At 43.0% G+C, this 22870-nt stretch overlaps 2 protein-coding genes and 1 pseudogene across 6 annotated transcripts; all 3 read left to right on the top strand.

The window, feature by feature from the left end:
• Window positions 1-226: 226 nt before the first annotated feature.
• Window positions 227-6954, top strand: rap1aa (RAP1A, member of RAS oncogene family a). Of its 4 annotated transcripts, XM_085923042.1 has the most exons (9): window positions 227-346; window positions 1187-1310; window positions 2703-2790; window positions 3606-3674; window positions 4083-4139; window positions 4220-4360; window positions 5064-5207; window positions 5287-5419; window positions 5783-6954. In XM_085923042.1, exons 3-8 carry the CDS (start codon window positions 2734-2736, stop codon window positions 5371-5373), a joined length of 555 nt encoding a protein of 184 aa, XP_085779168.1. In that variant the 5' UTR covers window positions 227-346; window positions 1187-1310; window positions 2703-2733; the 3' UTR covers window positions 5374-5419; window positions 5783-6954. The 4 variants fall into 4 exon arrangements, with proteins under 4 accessions (XP_085779168.1, XP_085779152.1, XP_085779176.1 ...); XM_085923026.1 differs by having other exon boundaries at window positions 228-346; window positions 5287-6954; XM_085923036.1 differs by lacking the exon at window positions 227-346 and adding an exon at window positions 369-666 and having other exon boundaries at window positions 5287-6954.
• Window positions 6955-7555: 601 nt separating this feature from the next.
• Window positions 7556-15289, top strand: LOC147062307 (XK-related protein 7-like; annotated as a pseudogene). The gene is made up of 4 exons (XR_015067500.1): window positions 7556-8141; window positions 11032-11231; window positions 11984-12045; window positions 12755-15289. The product of XR_015067500.1 is annotated as an XK-related protein 7-like (transcript).
• An 827-nt stretch (window positions 15290-16116) lies between these two features.
• On the top strand, window positions 16117-22857 carry cables2a (Cdk5 and Abl enzyme substrate 2a). Its single transcript, XM_085923011.1, has 9 exons — window positions 16117-16836; window positions 17292-17384; window positions 18509-18586; window positions 18718-18811; window positions 18992-19160; window positions 19602-19699; window positions 19795-19901; window positions 19980-20184; window positions 21968-22857. The coding sequence occupies exons 1-9, from the start codon at window positions 16361-16363 to the stop codon at window positions 22106-22108; spliced, it is 1461 nt and encodes a 486-aa protein (XP_085779137.1). The 5' UTR covers window positions 16117-16360; the 3' UTR covers window positions 22109-22857.
• Window positions 22858-22870: the final 13 nt, after the last annotated feature.

Genomic DNA, 22870 nt, shown 5'->3' with positions numbered 1-22870 from the left:
TTTTAAGATGTCACCGTTCTGCATCCTGCAATTAATAGCCCATTTATTCAGATCATATCTCTAAAGCACTGACACAAAATCTATTAATTCTTCACAATTCTAATCACTGCTTTTGAACTTAGTTACCTCCTGTCCATTGAGCTTGACATTGAAAATAAATTCAAGAAAGTGAAAAATGAAAAGTGTTATAGCAGAAATTTAAATAAGCGCCTGAACATGAAGCGTTGTGATTGGGTCATTTTGAGCCAATCAACGGCCGCCGTCTCGATTCTTCCGCACATTTGCCCAGCCAGTATGATTTAGGGCAGCAGTAGGCACATACATAAAATACACATAGCGGAATACGGTGAGTGTTTTGGGGAGCTTCTGTATTAATATTCATGTACCCAGTTTTCATCTTAATTTTTTTCCCAAAGCGAGTTGAAGTCCATCGAGACAGAAAAACGAGCCTTCTCGATCACAGGGGAGCAATTCTTAGCATAGTGGCTCGCGGGGTTGCTAATGTCAAGCTAATGATTAACTATAGTTGTCGGCGATGCAAATAGCGTATGGCAAGTGATTCTGTCTTGTGTTTGTCGCTGTATTTTCCATAGACGTTCACGCCAGGCCACTGTCATGAAAAGTGCAGCTTGTTGCTTGCTTAGCTTCCTCAAAAGTCCTCCAGAGGTGCTGGCGTAACTTGATTTTATTTTGTGAAAACTGCGATCAATTCTTGTTTGCACTGTCGTTGTGGTTATACCATTGTTATATATGTGAAGCTTTTTGTTACTACTGCAACTGTTGTCAAATGCGCTATATAAATAACTTATTGATTTGTAGCTTCATTTGTCGTCAATGACAAGCTAGTATGGTAACTAAACTTTTCTTTTTTCTTTTGTAACAACCCACGATTATTTTCCACCCCACTTTCTGCTGTCATGCTGACAGTCGCCGATTCTTGCAATGCGTATTTTGTGCGTTTGGCATGTTTAGGGAAACTAATATCCCCACCCTTCCTTTTTGAGAACGGCTTCTCTAAAATATGACGTCCAGTTTATTATTGCAGTTCCAGCACCGCCCCTAGTTTCACTCCTGAAATAGGGATTTTACTACGTTAGCCATGATTCATTCATATCATTACAATCCAATCAATACAATAATATCATTGTTGCCGAGCGTTAATAAATCTTCCCTTTCTGTGATGAAGTGGGACTGCCAGTTTGGAGTTTTGTGGCCCCTGCGCCGACCCTCAGCACCTGCCACTGTCCTCTGTGCACTGAAGGCTCTCCCAGATGTAGAGGGACTTGACATCTGCAGCTGCTGTCTACACAGTATGTTAATCTGTTCCCCACACACGCCTGCGCTTTTAATTCTTTGTATACACGTATCGTACAATGAAATTCTGTGTAGCGTCGGGTGGGCGTTCATTGGTACGGCACTGTGAAAATGTTTAACTTGGAAGAGTGTGATGTCAGTACATTCTATAGGTTGCTTGCATGCATCTCAGAGCAAGCCATTCTGGAAGGTCTTTTCTTTTTTTTTTCCCTATCGTAGCCATTTTGGTAATTTACACGCATGCACACCCAGCGGTTAATGGCGATCACTTGTTTTATTATGGCACTTTTAAAGTATTTTGATGACTTGTTAGATGACCTACCACCGTGATACTGGAAGAAAATGTCTCTGTTTGGCGGAATTGACCGAGACACGCTGTCTGCAAGGCTACTAATTTTTTCTTTTTTAAGGGTGGGGCAGTAAGTCTGTCATTCTTTACTGCTATTACGACAATAAATGAAGTTGTCATTCGTCCTTTATCTTCTTCCATCTTAGGCAGATGGCTAAGATAAACTTGAATAGTGTACTTGAAAATACACTTCTACAAATTTGATGGTTGATTATGTGAGCGGCAAGCATGACATGATTCTGTTTAGTTTGTGCCTTGTAACCAAAGCATTCTTGTGGACTCTCAGGTCACTTCTTTCATGCATTATTTGAATGTCATGGTGGTGCCTGCAGCCTCTGATCTCCATTTTTCATTTTGTACATGCCCTCGAGTCGAGTGATCACAATGGCCCATTGTTGAGCTGTCAGTGTGGGCCTGTGCTAGCACATCGTACGTCACTCTTAGAATTGCAAATGCTGCCCAAGTAGAACAGAGTGTTTTTTGTATTGTCTGTCTCCACTTTTGACAAAGGTCCCAAACACCAGGGACAATTAATATGCGCAAATTGGCTAAGAAATTACATTGAAGTGTTTTATTATTGTTCATTGACATTCGTGCCATAATTAATATTGAGGAAGTATTGCTCCCAGACAAATCTATGTGATATTAGTATTTTTAATATTTGACCCTCGAGTGAATAACATCCTTATTTTGTTGTCTGGGTATTTCTCAGAGAATAGAGAGAGGATTAGGGGTGGGAAAAATATATTAGAATTGAAGGGGACATAAATAATACATTTGTAATATTACTAGACTAATATGAGGTGTTACACAGCCAATATTAGTAATCCTCATCTCTCTTGAGTTCTGTGTAATAATATTGTTAGCCTTATAGGATAGTTGCACAAGACATTTGAATGTTCTCAACCTTTGTAAATTACCTTGACCTGAATGAATGAAAATGGATTTATCTCCCTGTGTAATTCAGACTTTATTCTTGTAAATCATAACTATCTTATCATAGATTTGCGTTACTCTGACCGACTTTGTCCTTTCACAGACCCTTGAGGTATCCAGTGAAGTTGCCCATCATGCGCGAGTACAAGCTAGTAGTGCTGGGTTCAGGAGGCGTGGGAAAGTCTGCACTGGTGAGAAGAGGGGTCTATGGCGTCTTATTTGACTGTTTGAATAAAGTGTGATTTGTTTTTGAACCAAGTATAAAGAGCCAAACAATATTTTTCACTGATAGTTCTCCCATGTAATTCATTCCAGTCAAACTAAAAAGCACTTTGTGTTTCAAACTGAAGTGGAAGGCCCTATTCTATTTATATATTGTTATTATTGTTATATTTAGGAATTGACCTCGTAAATTTCACTTGTAAAAGTTCCTTGTGAAAAAAAGATAGTGGAACAAACTAAAGTTTCTGTGATAAATCTGTTCTGCCAAGTCTGATGAAAGAAAAACTAAAGTAATATTAACCATAGAAAATCATGGAAATCTATTTAATCCATTCCATACACCCAAAAAGACTAACAAAAAACATTTAATTGACAGAAATTGTAATTTAACAAGGTGAGATCTCTCAAAAATAATGACAAAGGGATATTAAATGAATATTAAACATAATTTTTGCCTTTTTCAAAGACCCTTGGTGGCGTACAAATGATGGTGAGGAGGGGAGCTTATTGTTTAAAAGGCAATCGTGCCATTTTCTTGCATAACATTAGCTCTGTCTTATTCTATGGTGTTTCCCCTTCTGAACTTTTAGGTGCATGATAGTTGATAGTTCTACTTATGCGCTTTTAATTGTCCACTGAACATCTTTGACTTTTCATAAACTTGATTGAAAATGACAGGACAAAATAAAGACAGGACAAAGAACTATCTTTGACTGTGACATTAATCCTTTTGGTATTGATGTGATGATGTAATCATGACTGATTTATGTTCAATCCACTCCAGACAGTCCAGTTTGTGCAAGGAATTTTTGTGGAGAAGTACGACCCTACAATTGAAGACTCCTACAGAAAGGTAAACTCTCACTGTTGTGTCTATGTATAAACAAGTTTTTTGTTTTTTTTTAGTATACAAGTCAAGGACTATAACATATTTTATTTCATCATTTAAAACTTTAATTAAAAATAGAAAATGTTCAACCACGGTACAACTTCAGAAAACTGTTGATTGGAGCCGTGATTGGTTGTGACCAAACAGCAAGTGGCAAAATGGCCGCCCTTTGCGGTGGATAAAAACAGGTGAAGTCTCCCTGTTGAATTCATATTAAACCAATGAAAAACTTTGTTTCAACTAGTTGGGCTGCACAGAACATATTACTAAGACAATTTGGGGGTTGCCTTCCCCTTAAATGTTGACCTATAAACAGATTTCTAAATGCCATTTTGTACATAATGGAGACCATTGACCATTTTTCTTCTGCAGCAAGTGGAAGTTGACGGGCAACAATGCATGTTGGAGATCTTGGACACAGCTGGAACAGTATGTGGAGCCAGACCCGCACGCTTCACAAAGGGAAATCAAGCAAGTGTGGTGACGTACGTGTGTGTTTGCCATTGTAGGAGCAATTCACGGCCATGAGGGACCTCTACATGAAGAACGGGCAGGGGTTCGCTCTGGTCTACTCCATCACGGCACAGTCGACGTTTAATGACCTGCAAGACCTTCGGGAGCAAATCCTGCGAGTGAAAGACACAGAGGACGTGAGTGGGATGCATCGAGTCGTATTTAACATATGTGGTTGTCGCTACCACTCTAACTACATTTAGGGGGGTGATGGCAGAAGTTACTTTAAGGTAAACACAAATTGTGATGACACTTTTATCTGACTGTAAATTAGGCTTTGCAAAATGGAAGAAGGGCCACAATGAAAGTGACTAAGCAATTCTACAGCTAATGCTTAACACATTTCAAAAGTCACCATTTCCGCCCTCACTTATTTAAGAGCGCAGCGTGAGAAGAAGTGATCGTGTGATAATGTATCACTTCCTGCCACTTGTGGTTTGGAACTAAAATTTTTTGATTTATAGGCTAGATTTCAATGAAATGTCCTTTTTTTATAACACGTATTGGCGCTCAATCAGGGAGTACCGAAATAAACGTGTACCTGGTCTGGAGGGGGAAAAAAAAACCTCTAGTAATATATATCAAATGAAATACAATGACGGGAAATAAACAATTTATCTTTTTCTCTAATCGGTACTTTGAGCTCCAGCCTTCTACCTCAATCCAAATTCATTTTGTTTACAGATATTGGGAAAGAGAGAGCACTGTACCTTTTTAAAAACCTCAATGTAAACTTGATCCGAAATAATTTCACATTTAACTGAGTCAAATGAATCGTCAAACTGCTCTACGGAATATCTTGAATCGCCCCTCATATTTAAGGAAATGTGTCGAGAACAGGTCCCCATGATCTTGGTGGGGAATAAGTGCGACCTGGAGGATGAGCGAGTGGTTGGCAAGGAACAGGGTCAGAACTTGGCCCGCCAGTGGAGCAACTGTGCCTTTTTAGAGACGTCAGCCAAATCAAAGATCAACGTGAATGAAGTAAGTTTCTCTGCAGCATGATGGACTGCCGGCTTCTTTGACTTCATTTCCTACTCGCTCAACGTCCTATGCTTTTTAGATTTTCTACGACCTGGTGCGACAAATCAACAGAAAAACACCAATGGAAAAGAAGGCAAAAAAGAAGAAGGACTGTACGCTTCTCTAAATGCGCCTTCACACGTACACTTTCGCAAAGATGGGCTCTAGGCCAGGTGAGATATCACTCGTGCACGTTGGTCACGACAGTGGACAGCTATAATTCAAAAAGGTGTTCTACGTATATGTGTGACTTTCTTGATGTCAGAGTTGCACATCAATCTCCACTGTGGATTACTTTCTCATTCTCTACACTGCCAAGTGCCAGAACAGTCCAGTTCCTTACTTTTGTTTGGGAGAGAGGAAAATATGTGGACATCATGAAGGGTTTTCCTCATGTCCACTAAATTGCGCAGTCTGCAGTGTGTGGCCTTCCCTGTTGTTGTGATACATGTGCAACTTTGACATCATTCGCATAAAACCAGTGTCCAAATGAAAACAAAACAAAAACAAACACCCACGTTCTCCATTGGTTTAAGTGGGAAGAAGGCTTTACTGTCCAAAAACCTCCGCCTTGAAAGGTCTGTTGCCATCAGAACCTCAGAGGCCACCCAGCGCCATCTTGTGCTGTGTCCTCCCAGGGTTCCTGATTGATACTGCAGCACTTCAAGGAGCCCTTCAGGCAGTCTTTGTATCATTTGCATTGACCCCTCTGCTAGTGCTTGCCTGCCTTGCTAAGAAACGCCTTTTTTTGGGGGGGGGGGGGGGGAGGAGTCATTTGTCTGTGGTATGTGAAAGGTCCTGTGGCCATAAAGAGTTAAAAAAAAATCTATATATATATATATATATATATATATAGAGTGCTATTTTCCTATTTTTTTGTTGAACAGATTGCAATTACTTCCATACAATAATCCAATTGTTTTGAGCACACTTAGTTTAATTTGAATCTCATTGAAATCAGAATCAATGTGTTTTTTTTCTTGACATGTTTTTGTGAATAAATGGGACTACTTAGAATAATATTTGAGGAGAACAGTAAGCCTCCATCCAGTGAACACCATCACATTTCATGACCAATCACATTCGAGTATGTTATTTAGCTTTTCTTTGCGTCTCACAAATGGCCCAATGAATGATTTACCTTGTCTTTCATTGTTAAGATGAACTGGCCTTGCTTACATTCCAAGTCCTCTCTGAAAGATTGCAGGAGTCCCCTTCCCCACATGTTTGGGAATCCTATTCTTTCATGTTTATTTTTTCTTAAATGGACTGTTGTTTTTGTTTTGTTTTTAAGATGTTTCAAAGCATGATCATGGATGTTTTTTCTGGATGAGAAGAGAGTCATGTTTGGGATTTCAAATGTTCTCTTCAAATCCATCTTATTAAATGTTGGCCTTCTTGCATTTCTGCACTAATAGCGGTAAAGATGATGATGATGCATCACTGTTCTTGACTTACAACTCTTCCACTTTGATAATAATATATTTCGCAAGTGACTTGGTTTTATATTGAGCTACAAGCCTTCTGTGTTCCACGTAATATATTCAACTTCTGTTTTGCATAATAAAGCTGAGGATTTTAATGTTTTATTGACTGATGGGGTGGGGGAGTAGATGCCTCTGTTTTGTGTCCTGAAGATGAAATGAAATTGTACTAAATCACTTCAAATAGTGCTTCTTCTTTCTCTTTTTTTGAAATGATTAAAATGGAGTACATTTTAATTTGTCTCTCTGTTTCCTGACGTTCATAACATCATTGATCTAAACCGCTGATCTTAACCAGATTGCTGGCGTGCTGGAGTCTATCCTGTTTACAAAGATTAGGTTGTTGTAGGCCATATACAGAATAACCATTTAGTGTTCACAGAAGAAAAACCCCACCCACCCACCCACCCAGGCAAGGGGAGAATACGGGAAGATTGAGCCCGTAATCCAACCCACAACCGCTGCGTTGTGAGGTAATCAATTGCCCAATGTTCCATCCACATAAAATTTGAAAAACAAAAACCAAGAATACATTAAAACACAACCTTTATAGTTGAATACAAAGATTTCGATGCAGTGACATTTGGCCATTTGTTTTAAACCTGGTCCATCAGTCAGTTTTAAATGTAACCCACCCTTCGCTCTCTCCTCCATGTAGAGGCCATGAAATGTCTTCAATCATTTGCACCATTTCTCCGTCTAAGCAGATCGATGAGCGACGGTTAACTTACTCCTCTACCTTCCTGTCCCACCCCCCAGCGCACATTTCGACCGACCGACCGAAGCTGCGCGACCCCTCCTCGCCCCCCCTCCTCTCCATCATTTTCCCATCTCCTCCTACTCAACTCTCCCCTCCGACAAACATGGCTGCGAAATCTGACGGTGCCACCGTCCCTTCGCGAACCCAAATCCCGACCGATTGTCCCTCCAGGCCGGAGCGGCTGCCTCCGCAGAGCCTCCACGCCGAGCAGCGCTACTCCCCGGCGGACTGCTGCTGGACACTGGGCGCCCTTTTGGTCTTTTTTTCGGACGGGGCCTCAGACCTGTGGCTGGCCGCCGACTACTACCTCCGGAGGGAGTACTGGTGCTTTGCTCTGACTCTAGTATTTGTGATTGTCCCCTCCGTGGTGGTGCAGGTGTTGAGCTTCCGATGGTTCGCCTACGATTTTTCCGATACGCCGGAGAGCGGCACGGCGGCGGCCGCGATGGTGGCGGCGTCGTCCGGGGCGGATACGAACGACTTGAACGCCAAGGACGGCGGCGAACGGGGCGCTGGCCGCTCCGCCGCGGCTGCAGCCACCGGGGTGCTGCCCGGGCCGGCCACCGGGGGTCGAGCCCGGGGATGCTGCAGAGTGTTCGTGTGGATCTTCCAAGCCGTCGTTCACATCCTCCAGCTGGCACAAGTGTGGAGGTAAGACCAGATGATGGGAAGCTACACACCCCGGCCAACCAACCCTTTGTGTGTGTGAGTGTGTTTTGACTTGGGCATCAATGGAAATCCGTTTGAACGTCGTGCATCCAGCTTAAAGCCCATGCACGCTCTTTGTCATCACTTGTAAGACTAGTAAGTGGAATGACACTCGCACTACTAACATTCTTATTTCACGCTGCTAGGACAAGTTCTGCTTACTAGTAGCGCTGCAGGTTACTAATGAGGCAGAATTGTTCACCAGTTGTTTACATGCTAGTATGTCATTCATAGTCTTACTGATAACATGTTGTCGAACCTAGTCGCTTAAGTAGCCAGACAATATTTATTTACACATTCCAATATAAGACAATGACATTTAAACAACTTCAATTGTTACCAATTTTCTTTCTGTTGTAATGTCGGAACAAATGGGCCTACCAAAGGAACCAATATTTTGAACTAGTCAAATTTCTGCCTGCGTTTCATAACTCCATTATAAGCGTCAACGGACCCCAATAACGTTTTTTTTTTTTTTTTTCAATTAATCTGTCGTGTTATGTTCATTTCCATCAAGCTGAAAAAAAAATCATACTGGTCAGTCTCTACTTTAAAAGTATCTTTGTGGATACAGTGTATGGGTGAAGCTGGGCGGGGGCACCAGTCTCAGCCAATCATACAGAAACTGGTGAAAGTCTGCCGGAGGTTCCGCCTTTGGCCATGTTAGATTGTTGGTAAGAGTGTTTGCAAAACCTTGTGGTCTTGTTTCCCTGTCAGACGTTTCCTCTTTGTATTTTTTTGTAACGTAGATGATTTCCTTGACAATCGTCCCATGCTGTTTGTGGTTCAGTAAAATTATACTACACTTTCTACTTTTGACATAGTTGATAGACTCATTAAAGGCAAGATGTTTCAAAATGAGCTTTTTGTTTTGTATAGGCCTGTCCCTTTAAGCTGTCAAAAGTTATTATGCCTGTCCCACATTGTCCTACTTAACCAGGTTACTTGTCCCACATTTGATCAGTCTGGAGATGGTCATCATAGCGCTGAAAATACTAATGGCTGCCTAAGAGGCGATTACAAATTCTTTCAGCTTGAAAACATTTTATTGTATGTATGTAAAAAGTTAAAGAAGCAGTCATTCATATGATTTGTTGGTATTAATATATCCTGTTGTCTATAGGTTTCGGGAAAGATGAATTGTCCTACAGTAGATGTCAATGACTTGTCAGTTTTCCTGCCGGGTCTGCAGCGTTCACGCTTTCATAGCAACGCCCTCTCTAAGTGTCTCTCGGCAAAACATGCTGACTCTCCCGGCGTGCCGCGAGACTAAAACAAAACGCTTCCTCCCCGCACCAGGCTGCTAGTAGGTCTGTGGGTCAGCAGCTCAGTCAGATAGCAGAGGCTGTCTTCAAACTCTTGGCGCCCTGATCACTTTTGACAGCCTGGAGTTGCCACCAGGCCGGAGGCGGCAAGGCTTGTGAGTGAGACAGCTCAGCCAGCTGGATGGTCTTTCATCCCATGTGTTGCATGATGAAATATGATGCAAATCAATTGCTTGGAATGAACAGAAGCAGTTCCTGTGATTCGCTATCTTGCATCTTCGTCCGCATAGACAGCCCAGTATTGATTTCCCCACTTCCTCCTGGAACGTGCGTGCGTGCGTGCGTGCGTGTGTGTGTGTGTGTGTGTGTGTGTGTGTGTGTGTGTGTGTGTCCAGCAACACATTAAAAAGTTGAATTACCGGTAATGCTATTAAAGCAACGGTGCGGGTTCCGTTTGTTGCAGTCCAGCATGTGTTCCCATTAAGAGGATTTACCTTCCTGTTTCTCCCTTAGCTGTGAACCTGAGAAAAAGACATCATTGATACACAACTGGACAATATTTTTCAGTCACGTAGATATGGCAATAACATTAGAGTATTCAAACGTCGGAGAAAGTAGTATTTTTCGACACAAATGTGTTATAGGTTGTTTGATAACCAACCACAGCTCACCTGTTTTCTGGATTTGGTCATGTGATGTTTGCAAGCGAAGCAATGTGATGTTATTTGAAGTCATCAGCATGTGTCGCGAAATGATCGCCCACCCGAGGTGGATAAAAACAGGTGGATTTTTCTGCTTAATTCGTGTTCCAGAAACACAATTTTAAAAAAACATATTCAGACGAGCAGGTGTTCATCAAACATATCATTACAAAGGTGGCGTTTATCATGACCGAGTGTCAAGGAGCAATCACATGACAGGGAACGAAATGCAGAGGAAGTGTTCTGATCTTGCCGCTTGCCAATTTGTGTGTTCAAGAGCGAGGATATGCCGTAATTGCCAGATTGTGGTGGTGTTTGTGTTTCTTACGCATTTCATCCCAGAGGTGCAATTTGTGTTGCGGGAAGCAGAACAAGAAAAGTATGCACAGACTCTCTCGTGGTTCATCGAGCTTAGTGACATCAGGTCCTTTCTGAGGTCGTCGGGTGGTTATTCTTTCTCATGATTTCTTTGCTCAGTGGATGTCACATGTGACCTCTACATCCAAAGAGAAAACCAATTGGCGCTGAATGCTGTTTGCTTAAGGCGCGTGTGTCTATAATGGCAGAAGGTCACGAGCAAAGCAAGGGTGGGGGTGGGGCTCCATGTCAACAAGGGATTTGCACTGAGCTGTGCTCTCGCCTAACATTCAATCTCCAAACTAGATTGAGTGCTTTTATTTCGTTTCCTTGCTGTTTTTGCAGCCGTCTGCCCCCCCCCCCCCATCATGCCTCTGACGTGTGCACTAAAATTAAAAGCTCACAGCTGCTTAGTCGATTCTCATTCCAAATCCCAACGGATCCGGCCGCACACTGGAAATGTGTTCGACTTGACTTTTGACAATCAAAACAATTCTCCCCCCCCCCCAGGTACGTCCGAGCCTTGTATTTGGGCGTGCAGAGTCGCTGGCACAGGGAACCCGAGCGGCGGCACTATTATTGGCGCATGATGTTCGAGAGCGCCGACATCAGCATCCTGCGTCTGCTGGAGTCCTTCCTGAAAAGCGCCCCCCAGCTGGTGCTACAGCTCTCCATTATGATCATCACCGGTCGGGTGTTGCCTCTTCAGGGTGAGGTCCCGCCATTGTTGAGAATTATTAAGGGGTATAGTATTGCAGTGGCGGGCCTTCTGTGGGGACTAACCCAGTTTAATCTATGATTTCATTTCTATCACATCAAATTTCTCGACAAAAACTGCACGATAACAGCACATATGTAATTGTGCCAGGTACATCGAATAGAAAATGACAAAAAGATTTGTTTAGAGGCTGAATTCAGCAGATTTAAAAAGTCTGCACACCCTTGGTCAAATGACATTGTTATGTGTGATATGATGCAATAAAACCAAAATAATGAATCCACATTTTTTCCAATTATCGGAGTCAGCACATACCTGCCATCATTTAAAGCAGCTCTGTAAAGTTTTGGTGTTATTGTTGGCGTTATCTGGCATTTTTTTAAAATTTTCGAGCAGAATCTTAAAGTGATTAACAAGTGTAAATAACAATTATCAGGCCAGGGGTGTGTAGACTTTTTCTCTCCACTCTACATGACATTCCTGGAATAAACAGTTGGGAATAATTGATGACATAAACATAAAACAAATATTATAATTTAAGTTCTAAATGTTGGTCATCCCGTGATGGCCCACCACTGCCATAAAGTTAGCAGGCTACTAGCTACTGCTGCACAAAAGATGTCATACAGTGGAAGAAGTTATGAATGGTCACATGGTGCCCTTTTGTTCCTGTGGTTGACGTTTCAGTTTATGCTCATGGGACAAAAAGTGAAAAGAAATTTCTCAATCTGCATCCTTATCCAGATCTGCACCAACATTAAATGGGTTTCCGTGTGCCCACCCACTTCAAAGTGTCTTGGAAATCAGTTAAGTAGTCAATGCGTGATCCTGATGAACTAACCAACTAACCAACCAAACAAACAACCACAAAAGGTGATCATCACATAACCTCTTGAGCTTATGCTTTGTACTTGGCGGTGCAGTGGTACCTCCGAGTTTTGAACTTGAAATTGTTTGGCTTCAAAAACAACATTTCCAATTGATATCTAGTAACAATCATTAACAATTATTATTATATCTAGCAACAGGTGCCGTTATTTTTCACCATTTCACCATTGTTTTTAGTTTTTGTGGAAAATTGCCGTAGGGGTAAGATGAACGCTTTAAAGTTGGACCGGTTTAAATGAGTCAAAATGTAGAAATAGAGGGAAAAAAAAGATCTTAATTTTGGCTTTTATTTTATAATTTGAAAACTTTTTGTGGTAGAGATAAAATCAACAGTTTGAAATTGAAACAGTTCAAATCCATCACAAAAATGTTGGTAAATTTTGGGCTTTTATTTTGAAAGTTTGAAAACAAAATGGCGATAATGATGAACTGAACAATTTTAAATTGATGATATTTGATGTCAGCAGGCAGGGAGGGAGGTACCACTTTATCTTTGGCTTTTTTTCCCATCTCTGCATGCTGGCAACATGAGCAGGGACGCCAATGCTGAGCCACTTCCGCAGTGGTTTCCTTTCAAATGTCTCAGCATCCAATCCGTTCTCATTTCCTTTGCCGTATCCTCCTCAGGACTTTCGGCGTCCGCCTCTCTGATGTCCCTCGCCTGGATGGTGGCCTCTTATCAAAAAGTCTTGAGGGACTCCAGAGATGATAAGCTCCCCATGAGCTACAAGGCAGTCATGGTTCAGATCCTGTGGCATCTCTTCACCATCGGGGCCCGAGCTCTCGCCTTCGCTCTCTTCGCCTCCGTGTTCCAGCTCTACTTTGGCATCTTCATCGTGGCGCACTGGTGCATCATGACCTTTTGGATAATTCAAGGCGAGACAGACTTCTGCATGTCTAAGTGGGAGGAGATCATCTACAACATGATGGTGGGCATCGTGTACGTGTTCTGCTGGTTCAGCGTGAGGGAGGGCCGCACTCGCTGCAGGATGCTCACCTACAGCCTGACGGTGTTCGTTGAGAACGTGGCCCTCACCGCCACTTGGTACCTGTACCGTGACCCTCGTTCCTCAGACTTTTACGCCGTGGTCATGGTGTGCGTGGTGGCCAGCAGCTACGCTTTGGGCACCTTCTTCATGTTTGTTTATTACTGTCTGCTGCACCCCGACGGCCCCGTCTCGAGCTGGGGCTACATTGTGGAGAAGCAGGCGGCCGTCGAGACGCCGGTATCCCCGATGTCCAGCTTGCCCCCAGATGTGGTGAGCAGCCCCCCCAGGACCTTGCAGAGGACTAAAGACAGAGAGCAGGGCTCGGGGCTGGACGGAGATGTGTTCCAGGTGCGACCGCCTCGAGGATCTCGGGCGCCGGTACGCCACCCTTCGCCCAGGACAGAGGGCCCTGTCATCCGAATAGACCTGCCCAGGAAGAGTTACCCTGCCTGGGATGCTCACTACATCGACCGGAGGCTGCGCAAAACCATCCTGGTGCTGGAAAGTGCCGCTCCGGTGGCGCCGCGGATTCAGTATCGCTGCCTGGGCACGCCCAAAGAAGTGATGGAGTATGAGACGACGGTGTGATGTGATGAGACGGACGAGACACTTTGTCCAGCTCCAAAATAACTTGAACAAGTGTGTTTGCTCATGCCAAGTGCTATGTTATTGTCCGTGTAAAGCTCGAGTTGAGAAGGTCATTTATTTAACTGCCTCGAAAATGTTGAATGCCCTTGTCAGACTTGTCAATGTTTCAGTGACAAAATGACGACGTTGCGTTTTTTGGTGAAAACAGAATTGTGATTTAAACCGTCCTCTTCGTCATGCTGTTTACATTTTGACGTCACAAGATCAAGACAAAACCTAACCATCAAACAAAACAAAAAAAATGGCATTTTGTGGCTTCAAACAAGAAGAATCAGGATGGACGGACTGAAACATTGAACACTTTGGACAAGTGTGCATTCAAACGTTTGAAGATTGTCAATGTAAGTCAAATCTTAAAAGGTTCTAGTGCATTTCAGGTTGTGATGTGATAGACAGTCGGTTCATCTCTACAATGACTTGAAAAAGTGCATTTGCTAAAGCGACGCGCTACGAGGTTGTCAATGATGGTGGTTTGTGCATTTTCTCAGGTGAGAGTGGTATTAAACAAGAAAAAGGAGAGCTTTCAAGAGAGCTGAAAGCAACGGCAGCTAGAGCGGAAACATCACTGAACACAAAGGCCAGACACTCCCACTCTACTGTACTTTTCAATACTGCACAAGTAGTGATCATCACCATTTTCAAAAGCTGTCACTCATGTTGAAGGAATGGTGACTTTCAAATTTGGAGGGGCTACATCAGAGTTGAATGTATAAAAAAAAAAAAATAAATAAATAAAAAAAAAAGGGTAGTAAAGGCTTTATGCGAACATAAAAACATTCCTGTGTCATTGTTGAGGTGAGCTAGAACATTTCAATCATAAAGGCGGCCTGAGTGAAAATAAGCATATTCATATTTATGATACCCACATGACGGGAAAAAAAAAAAACCCAACAGATCAGATTTGCCATGTAAATGAAACGATGAGGATGTTATAGCTGTCAGTGCTTGTTCTGTGTCCAAATTTGATTGCGTGAATACTGTCAAGACTAGTTTTAGTTCCAGATCGGCAACTTCCACAGAGAATAGCATAAGTGATGGGTACGGCATGTACATATACATTTCATAAGGGTTCTTTTCTTTTTTATATGCAAGGATAAAATGAGTGTAGGAAGCCAACTTTACATTCCAATTCATTTCAAGGTGTGTCTCTTGGATAAGACAGTCTTGTTGTAAACACTGTCCAGACAGAAATCAATCAAGAGACCATTCAGCACCTTTAACAGCCCAAGAAGAAAATGTCAAATGGGATTTATGGTGCTAACTGTCAGAGTCGGTCACGGTCATGTATCATCAAGCACACGGTATGGCTTCAAATAAGCTTGGAAGGAACAGTACCTCAAATGCAAAGCAAGAATCAAAAAGCCTTAAACTGGTCGCACCAGACTGTTGTGCAAAATGAGAAGTCATGAAGTTTGTTGCTTGAATAAAGAGCAATGTGTTTACCTGATGTGCTGCCTGCCCTCTTTTCCTTTCAGGGGTTGTGGGAAATTATCTTGTGCTCACTCTTCTATTTTTTTTTTTTAATCACCAGGTGATGGTATAACACGTTTAAGAAACCAATAGGGAATATTAACAGTAGTCACTGGCTTTAACCTCGGCAAAAAACACTACATCCTACTAAATAAATTATAGTAAATTACCAAGTCATCGATGAAAACTTGAATTAAACTTTGTTTTTTGTTTGCATGACTGGACACACCAGAATACACACAATAAATTAATCAACATGCAGAAATTGTTTAATTATTGACATGATATTTCATTGTTCACACTAGAAATGTTTGATACCAGAATGAGTACACACTTTTGAGTACCCACTGATGATCAGTTTCAGGGGCATCAAAATTGAAATATTTTAGATTAGATGAATTCCTGGTACGTTATGGCAGTTAAACAGATTATTTGGGTCATCTCTTATGCGGATGAACTGATAACAAAACAAATTTGAATATTTCCTTAACTGGGGCTTTCCTGATTTCTGATGGAGGTATTCGGACCAATCACGAGCCAACCTTGTGCTTGGGGGCGGGATATGCGCTGTGACGCCTTCAAGAAAGCCGGGGAAACGAACGAACCAAATATGGAAGAAAAAAATATAGCGACACAAGTGTACGGATCTATGAACGCTGCAATTAATTATGTTTTCGAAGAATTATCCACATATTCCTTTTTGAAATAAAACCAGCAAGAGCCGCTTTGTTCATTTTTAGCTGGTAAAGATTCCTGTGCCGATATTATCATCCATTGTCGTGATTGGTCAAAACAAACTTTGGTAGGCGTGTACAAATATCCGCTTGTGCCAATCGGCTCGAAATATTGTTCTGCATGCTCCGCCTTTCCAGAACAGATCACGCTTGAGCAATCCCAGATCAATATCGTCAACTCCTTTGCGTGATTCACGAATCATTCTGACTGCCAAGTTCGATAATAACCTCAGACTAAAACCGCTCCAAAGCAACACAAGCTATTAATAACGACAATAAAAATGACATATGCATGATCCAATCATCAACATGAATATCTGTTGGTACCGCCCACTCCTCCGTCATCTTCCCCTACTAGCTACCAATAGCCCCTTGTAAGATTTCGAAGTAGAATGGCATCAGCTGTATGTGGTCTTCAGTCAATCGGCAACAGCAGTAGTAAAGCGGCCAAAACACACCGAGAGCAACGAAGGAAATCCAGAGATTCCAAAAGAAGACAGGCCGCTGTGTTGTTTCTCAGCAATATCTCACTGGACGGACGGCCTCAGTGTCGGTTGAACAATGATCATCAAGCTGCTCGAAAAGCTGCCGAGGAGCCTCCGTGGATCCCTCCGTCAGAGAGCCAAGTGGCGGAGCCCGCTCCGTCCGCCGGTAGCTCTTCGTCCAGTTTTCCCGGACTCTTCAGTCCTTCGATCAAGTCTGCCGGAGCCAACGAGGTGTTCTTAGAGGGTGGCGGTGCAGTCGAGAGTCCGGACACCCCGCTGTCCCTCTCGACCAACGGTTGTCAACAGCCCAGCGTCTCCCGTGGTCGCTCAACCCCCGCAGTGAGCCCTCTGCCCACCAGTCAGTCTAAGGATTCACGACCCAGGTTGGTGCCTTCGCTACGGCCCTGTAGCATTTCCTGGTTCCGTGCTGAAAACGGCGTTGAGTCCCTCGGACACTTTTTTTTTTTTTTCTTGAGTCATGGATAAATGAAATGTAGCTGCTCTGTCAGAAGTGGCAAACTACTCACACTCCATATTTATGTTCAAGTACTTGTGTGAAAAAAACGACTGGTAAAAGTATTACAAGTTATTTAATGACTTATATTTGTAATTATTTATTAGTGGCTGGTGACGGTGAATATAAGGAAATTCTCCTCTTTCCCGAGCTAGACGAACTTCTTAAAATCCTGTTTGAGAGTACAAAGTACAGATATCCGTTTTCAAATGCAGGGAGTAAAAGAAAAAATGTGTCAGTCAAGTAAATGCTTAAGTACGCATACTTCATTACTTCCCACCACTGCTTTGTGTTGATCTTCAACCCATACGGATGATCTCACAGGTTGAGGAATGTCTCCGGTTCTCCTGGACCCAAGGTGCCAAAGAAGGTCCACTTCATCAAGACCATGAGGCAGTATGACACCAGGGGATGCAGGTGAGTCCCGTACATTTGCAGTACCCTCCAAAAGTATTGGAACGGCAAGGTCGATTCCTTTGTTTTTGTTGTAGGGCCGACGATTTTGAGAAAATAATCTAGTTAAATCTTTCCCCCTAAAAGTTGTGATTGTGGCCAATATGCGAGTATTATTTTTTAATGTCCTTTTCAATCATTCCGCCCCCCCAACTAACAAGTAATCAATCCAACTTTATTACAATAATAAAATAAGATCTATCATAGATGAACGCAAGGTTTAAACTGACTAAATACTCCACGACAACAATACTTTTGGAAGGAACTGTACATACAATTCAGAGGGGCAACGTTTCAACATCAGTCCAGCCTGCAACTGTTTGAAAATGTCCTTTCGGCATTCCCGTTTTGTCACCCACCGCCGTTTTTCCAATATGCTGCTTATCTGAGTAAATGCTGCAAAGGGAAGAAGACGGGCGCTGCTTCAGTGAGCCTAAGCACCCTCAGATGCTTTACAAGGAGTTCAGCAAGTGCACGTTGCACCCCGTTTCAACAGTAACTTGAGCCCCAGCAGCTATGAGGCTTTCCTGAAATATCTCATCACAACTTAAGGCTTCATAAATGACTCGGTAGCCATATTGTTTTGCTTTGATTATTTTTACCATTGCCTCCATATCACCTCATCTTCATATGGTGTGTGTTTTTTCCTGATGCCATGTGCTAAGATGGAGCAAGGCAGCCTATGTTGATGACACTCAGCAGATCTGTCACGCTCGTGTTGAGGGAAAGTTGTCGGGCAGAATCAAGAATGCCCCCTTTTTTTTTTTGGTCTTCCATCAGGCAGCATTGAAGTGCGGTCTGAATTTCAAATGGCGTAGACTAGGGAAGATTTAGATTTGTTTTTATTGTATAATTTGGGTTCTATTTGTTGTCGGAATGGGACTTCTCCAAAATGGATCGATTCAGATTCAGCCTAAACCTGCTCCGATTTAAAATGACTCAAGTGAACCCTGATTCCACCGAGCCCACGTGACTCCCGGAGCGTGAAATTGATTGACACGATACTTCACGATGAAAAGTGTATGATATGGAGTCAAGTCAGTCCAAATCAAATATTCAGTAGTGCCTGTACTTGCTGTGCCCTGCAGGATCATGCTGATTTGTGCCAGGCGGTCATTATATGCTGCTTTCTCAGTGCTGCCCTATGGAGAAATTGCTCAGCTCAGGTACACGTGAAAGCACACCGCCATGTATCCATCCATGTGTCCCGCTGCCACCTTTTTCTTTGTCACGGTCTACACTCCGAGGTAACGTGCGCAGCTCGCTATATGACGCGCATGTGATTCACTGTAAACAGCGATGCTAAGCTGGAGGCGCCGAGAAGACACTCCTCCGTGGGGGTGGCCGACCTTCCTTCGCTGGAGGGTGTGGAGATGGCCGCGTGTGATAAAGTAAGTGGACAATCAACTCTAGTGATTGTAAGTGTTATTATAATCAACACTTTTTAGTTCTTAAATTCACAATGTATAAAGCAAGAACTCTACTTCTTTAGAACTTAACTTCTTTAGAAACAAATCTAAGATTTCTCTTTGCAGTCTTTAACAATGTACTTTGACCTTCTTCCCGTTTAGACTGTTTCATATGCTCAGTTTCTTTATCCAACCAATGCCTTGGTGAGAGAGAGGAGTGGCGGTGCACCAGAAAACTGCGCAGCTCAGACCCAGCCAGCACGTTCCCAAGGCAACGGGCCAAGGACTTTTACCCTTACCCGCCTTAATAGCGCTGTGGCTCAAGAAACAAGTATGTACCTGAGCACATGATCATATCCAATGCAAGAGTATATAACGGAAATGGCGGACACTAGGGCCCGACCCATGCCAAGGCCGATATTTGAAAAAAAAAAAAAAAGACTATTGTAAACTCTGTACGTTACTGCGAGAGATAATCGGCCAAATTCCCATTTGATGTTGATTATTTTGGAAAGAGCTATAATCGGACAATTTCATTGGCAGAACAATTAATTGGAATTAGTGGAAAATACCTTTGTGTAAAAAATGGTAGCAAAAAGGCCACAATATCTCAACTCATCATGGAAATAATTAAAACACTGCGACCGCAATTGTGAAGGCTCCATGTACTGTAGGAATCATTATTTGGAAGTGCTTCTTGTGGATGCTCGCTCTTGCGGTGCAACAAGCTGCAGATGCGAACACGTTACAGGTTTTTCCCATTTCATCTCAGATACAGAAGAGGTGGCCGAGTACGACCCCAACCTGCTCAGTGACCCTCAGTGGCCCTGTGGGAGACACAAGAGGGTTCTGATATTCGCATCCTACGTGGTGAGGCTTGTTGACAAACTGTGGAGATGTTTTTGCTCTCAGGCTCCCACCACATTATTATTTCACTATCGATCGGGCTATTTCTCACTCGGCAGACGACAGTTATGGAGTACGTCAAACCGTCAGACCTGAAGAAGGACATGAACGAGATCTTCAAGGAGAAGTTCCCTCACATTCTGCTGACCCTCAGCAAGATCAGAAGGTAGAAACGTGACTTCAAACCTCTCCACCATTCTCTACACTGCATTGAAGAAAAAAAAAACAAATTCCTTTGCGTCAGCCTGAAGAGGGAGATGCGGGCCGTGAGCGAGGAGTGCGGCCTCCAGCCGGTCACCACAGCGATGGCGTTTGTTTATTTTGAGAAGCTGGTGCTGCAGGGGCGCCTCAACAAACCCAACAGAAAACTGGTGGCAGCCGCATGCGTGCTGCTGGCTGCAAAGATCAGCAGTGACTTGAGGAAGAACGAAGTCAAACAGCTCATTGACGTGAGTACACTGCAGCGGTACCCAAACTGCTTGTCCTCACAAGGTAAATAAATTCAGCGGTTCAGGTCGTGCATCCAAACACATCCAGTGACGTGCGCTGAGGTTCATAACTGGGGAAGCAATGACGTCACCCCCGTACTATTTGTCACAAAAAAAAGTTGGGGAACGCTAGGCTCCAGGGAAGACAAACCTGCCAACAAAGTACCTAGAGGAAACTCACCTGTATTGCAGTAATTGTTGAGGGAATGGCTGAAAAAGAAAAACTATTCTACTTCGCCTAGGTCCCGGTGCATCCTCGGCCTAGTCACCTAAGCTGGACTAGGGGATGTGAATATTAGGGGTAAGAATTTCGAGAGCGTTCCAATTCCCCATTTAGAGTCCAATATTAACGTGTGTGGTGCCAGGTGTGCTGTAGCATGAGCGAGGCTAACCCTCATAGAAGACTGAGCCTCGATTAAGGTCCTTCCGCTCCGGACCACCACACCCTGCGTGCTTTGTTCCTAGAGTCGGAACTCAGGGGGGCCGCATACTTACCCCCTGAGTCGCCTTGACCCTTCGTTAACACCGCTAGGTATCCAGGTCAAGCCACTCAGGGCAGAAGAGCTGGGGATCAATCCACGTCGATCAGAGTGAGAACCAGCCGCGGTGAACCGCTGCCTTTCTCCTCCGATCCGGGTCCAAGAGCACTGGAGCCAGCCTTGACTAAGCAGTGCCTCCCCAGTGCTCTCCTCTCAGTTGTACCTACAAAAAAAAGCTGTCCCATGACAATGCACAACCTAAGGAGATGCTGGATTCATTCCTTCCACTTGGCTGTGCGTCGTACATCGCTAGGCTCCAGGGAAGGCAAACCTGCTAACAAAGTAAAGGGAACTCACCTGTGTTGCAGTAATTGTTGAGGGAATTGCAACTAACCGTGTCACAAAAATGTTGTAGAACGCTGCTCTAGTGTGGCTTATTCATTATTTAATCTGAACTACTTTCATTAAAATCTCATATCAGCAGTCTTCACACAAAAAAAGACTCAATAAAGCACACGGAATCAAAAACTTGTTTTCGATCGTGCGGACTACTCCGTTCCGACGTCCCGCTGTCCGAATCAAACCCTTTAACTCCGGAAGTTGCTCTTCCTTTATTCGACTCCTGATTCGACCGAAAATCCATAGTTGAAAATCGTTTGGATATGTAATCCTCCATTGTAAAACGAAATCTAAAAACGGAAGAAAAAAAAAACCCCGAATGTAAAACGAAACAAATTGACGACTGCTCCTTAGTTGTTCACTGTAGATTTGAACTGTCCATCCATCCTCAGGCGATCTCTTATTCTACAGGTAGGCGCATGAAGCATCCCGGGATCACTAGCGCCCCCTGCCATAAGGCTGGAGAACCATTTTTCGTAGCCTCCGTAAAGTCTCTTTTCAAAGCCGTTTTGTTATCTTAAGAAACACGACGTTACAGACAGATGACAAAAAACACAAGATATTCAATACATCAGCTTAACTACGGAAAATTTGTTAATATAGCCACACTGTTTGCCTGTCGTGTGATTACGCAATCCTCAGAGGAGGCTAGGCAGGAAGTTGGCTCCTCCGAGCGAATCGTCTTCGGTTTAAAAATGATAGAAATTCAGCGATTTTGGTTCAAAATGATACAAAACTATTGAAATTAAAAGGAAAATGACTTTATCATAAAAACAACTGAATTTGTTTTTCCCTTTTCATGATGGCAGGGGAGGCCTCCTCTGACCTCACGTCCCTGATCACATCCCTTTGCTTTATTCCAACAGAAACTAGAGGAGCGTTTCCGCATCAACAGACGGGAGTTGGTTCCTCTGGAGTTCCCCGTGCTGGTTGCCTTGGAATTGGGCCTCTACCTGCCCGACAGCAAGGTGATGCCGCATTACCGGCGATTGGTGAAGCAGGGATAACTCGACGCCCGAGAGTTACTTTACGACTAGCACGCATGTGTGCTTTCTTTGGATTTGTCGTGGTTCAACTATATGGTTTGTCAAACCGTGATCTTTGTCTGGGAAGCCTTTTGTGTGTTTATTCCTTGATCAGCATTTTAAAGTGTACTTGTACACTACTACTCTTACTACTAGTGCCATATTTTGCCCAGTGGATACATGGACCTTAAGTAGATATCAAAGATATGGAAGAAATGTTTCCACAGGCTTGTGGATTTTGCACCTGAATGACCTAAATAAGCATTTGTCACTTGTGTTTTAGACAATGCCTTTTAAACCCACTGTGACATTTAGTAGTTTGAACTTTTTGACTAGACATTGAACTGTAGATTGTGGCATGTTAACAACTGTGTGGCACTCTTCAATGTATTTCATGGCAGCTCTCTGTAATGTTGTTTACTTTGTATGTGAGTGTGTGTTGTTCACAAAGCCCCGGTGTGTATTCTCTGGCACATTTGATTTCTCAGGAATTTTGCTTTGTTGCGTGTGTGTGTTGTTGTTGTCAGATGTGGATGTGCAAGCATTAAAGTGCCTCCGACTCCAGTGTGCTGTAAGTGATGTTTCAGTCCAAGCAAATGTTTGTGGTGTGAGACCTCTTAAAAAAAAAAAAAAAAGTCTCAACTACTAAATATGTCACTGAATGTAAAAGAAAACCAGTCATGTGTAAAACGTTTTGTATTGTGTAAATGATTAAAATATATTTAAATGCAGTTAGTTTTGTGT

Source organism: Syngnathus leptorhynchus, chromosome 1, assembly GCF_054491065.1.
Source record: "Syngnathus leptorhynchus isolate UIUO chromosome 1, UIUO_Slep, whole genome shotgun sequence".
In the NCBI taxonomy this organism is placed as follows: Eukaryota; Metazoa; Chordata; class Actinopteri; order Syngnathiformes; family Syngnathidae; genus Syngnathus; species Syngnathus leptorhynchus.
This window is presented reverse-complemented; position numbering and strand designations above follow the sequence as displayed.

Excerpts from the sequence above, each read along its gene's own strand:
- rap1aa (XM_085923042.1), top strand. The coding sequence starts at position 2,734 with ATGCGCGAGTACAAGCTAGTAGTGCTGGGTTCAGGAGGCGTGGGAAAG. Across the intron at positions 3,675-4,082 it reads TTGAAGACTCCTACAGAAAG|CAAGTGGAAGTTGACGGGCA; the intron begins GTAAACTCTCAC and ends TTTCTTCTGCAG. Across the intron at positions 5,208-5,286 it reads CAAAGATCAACGTGAATGAA|ATTTTCTACGACCTGGTGCG; the intron begins GTAAGTTTCTCT and ends TATGCTTTTTAG.
- cables2a (XM_085923011.1), top strand. The coding sequence starts at position 16,361 with ATGGCATCAGCTGTATGTGGTCTTCAGTCAATCGGCAACAGCAGTAGT. Across the intron at positions 18,587-18,717 it reads GGAGAAATTGCTCAGCTCAG|CGATGCTAAGCTGGAGGCGC; the intron begins GTACACGTGAAA and ends CACTGTAAACAG. Across the intron at positions 19,902-19,979 it reads ACCCTCAGCAAGATCAGAAG|CCTGAAGAGGGAGATGCGGG; the intron begins GTAGAAACGTGA and ends CCTTTGCGTCAG.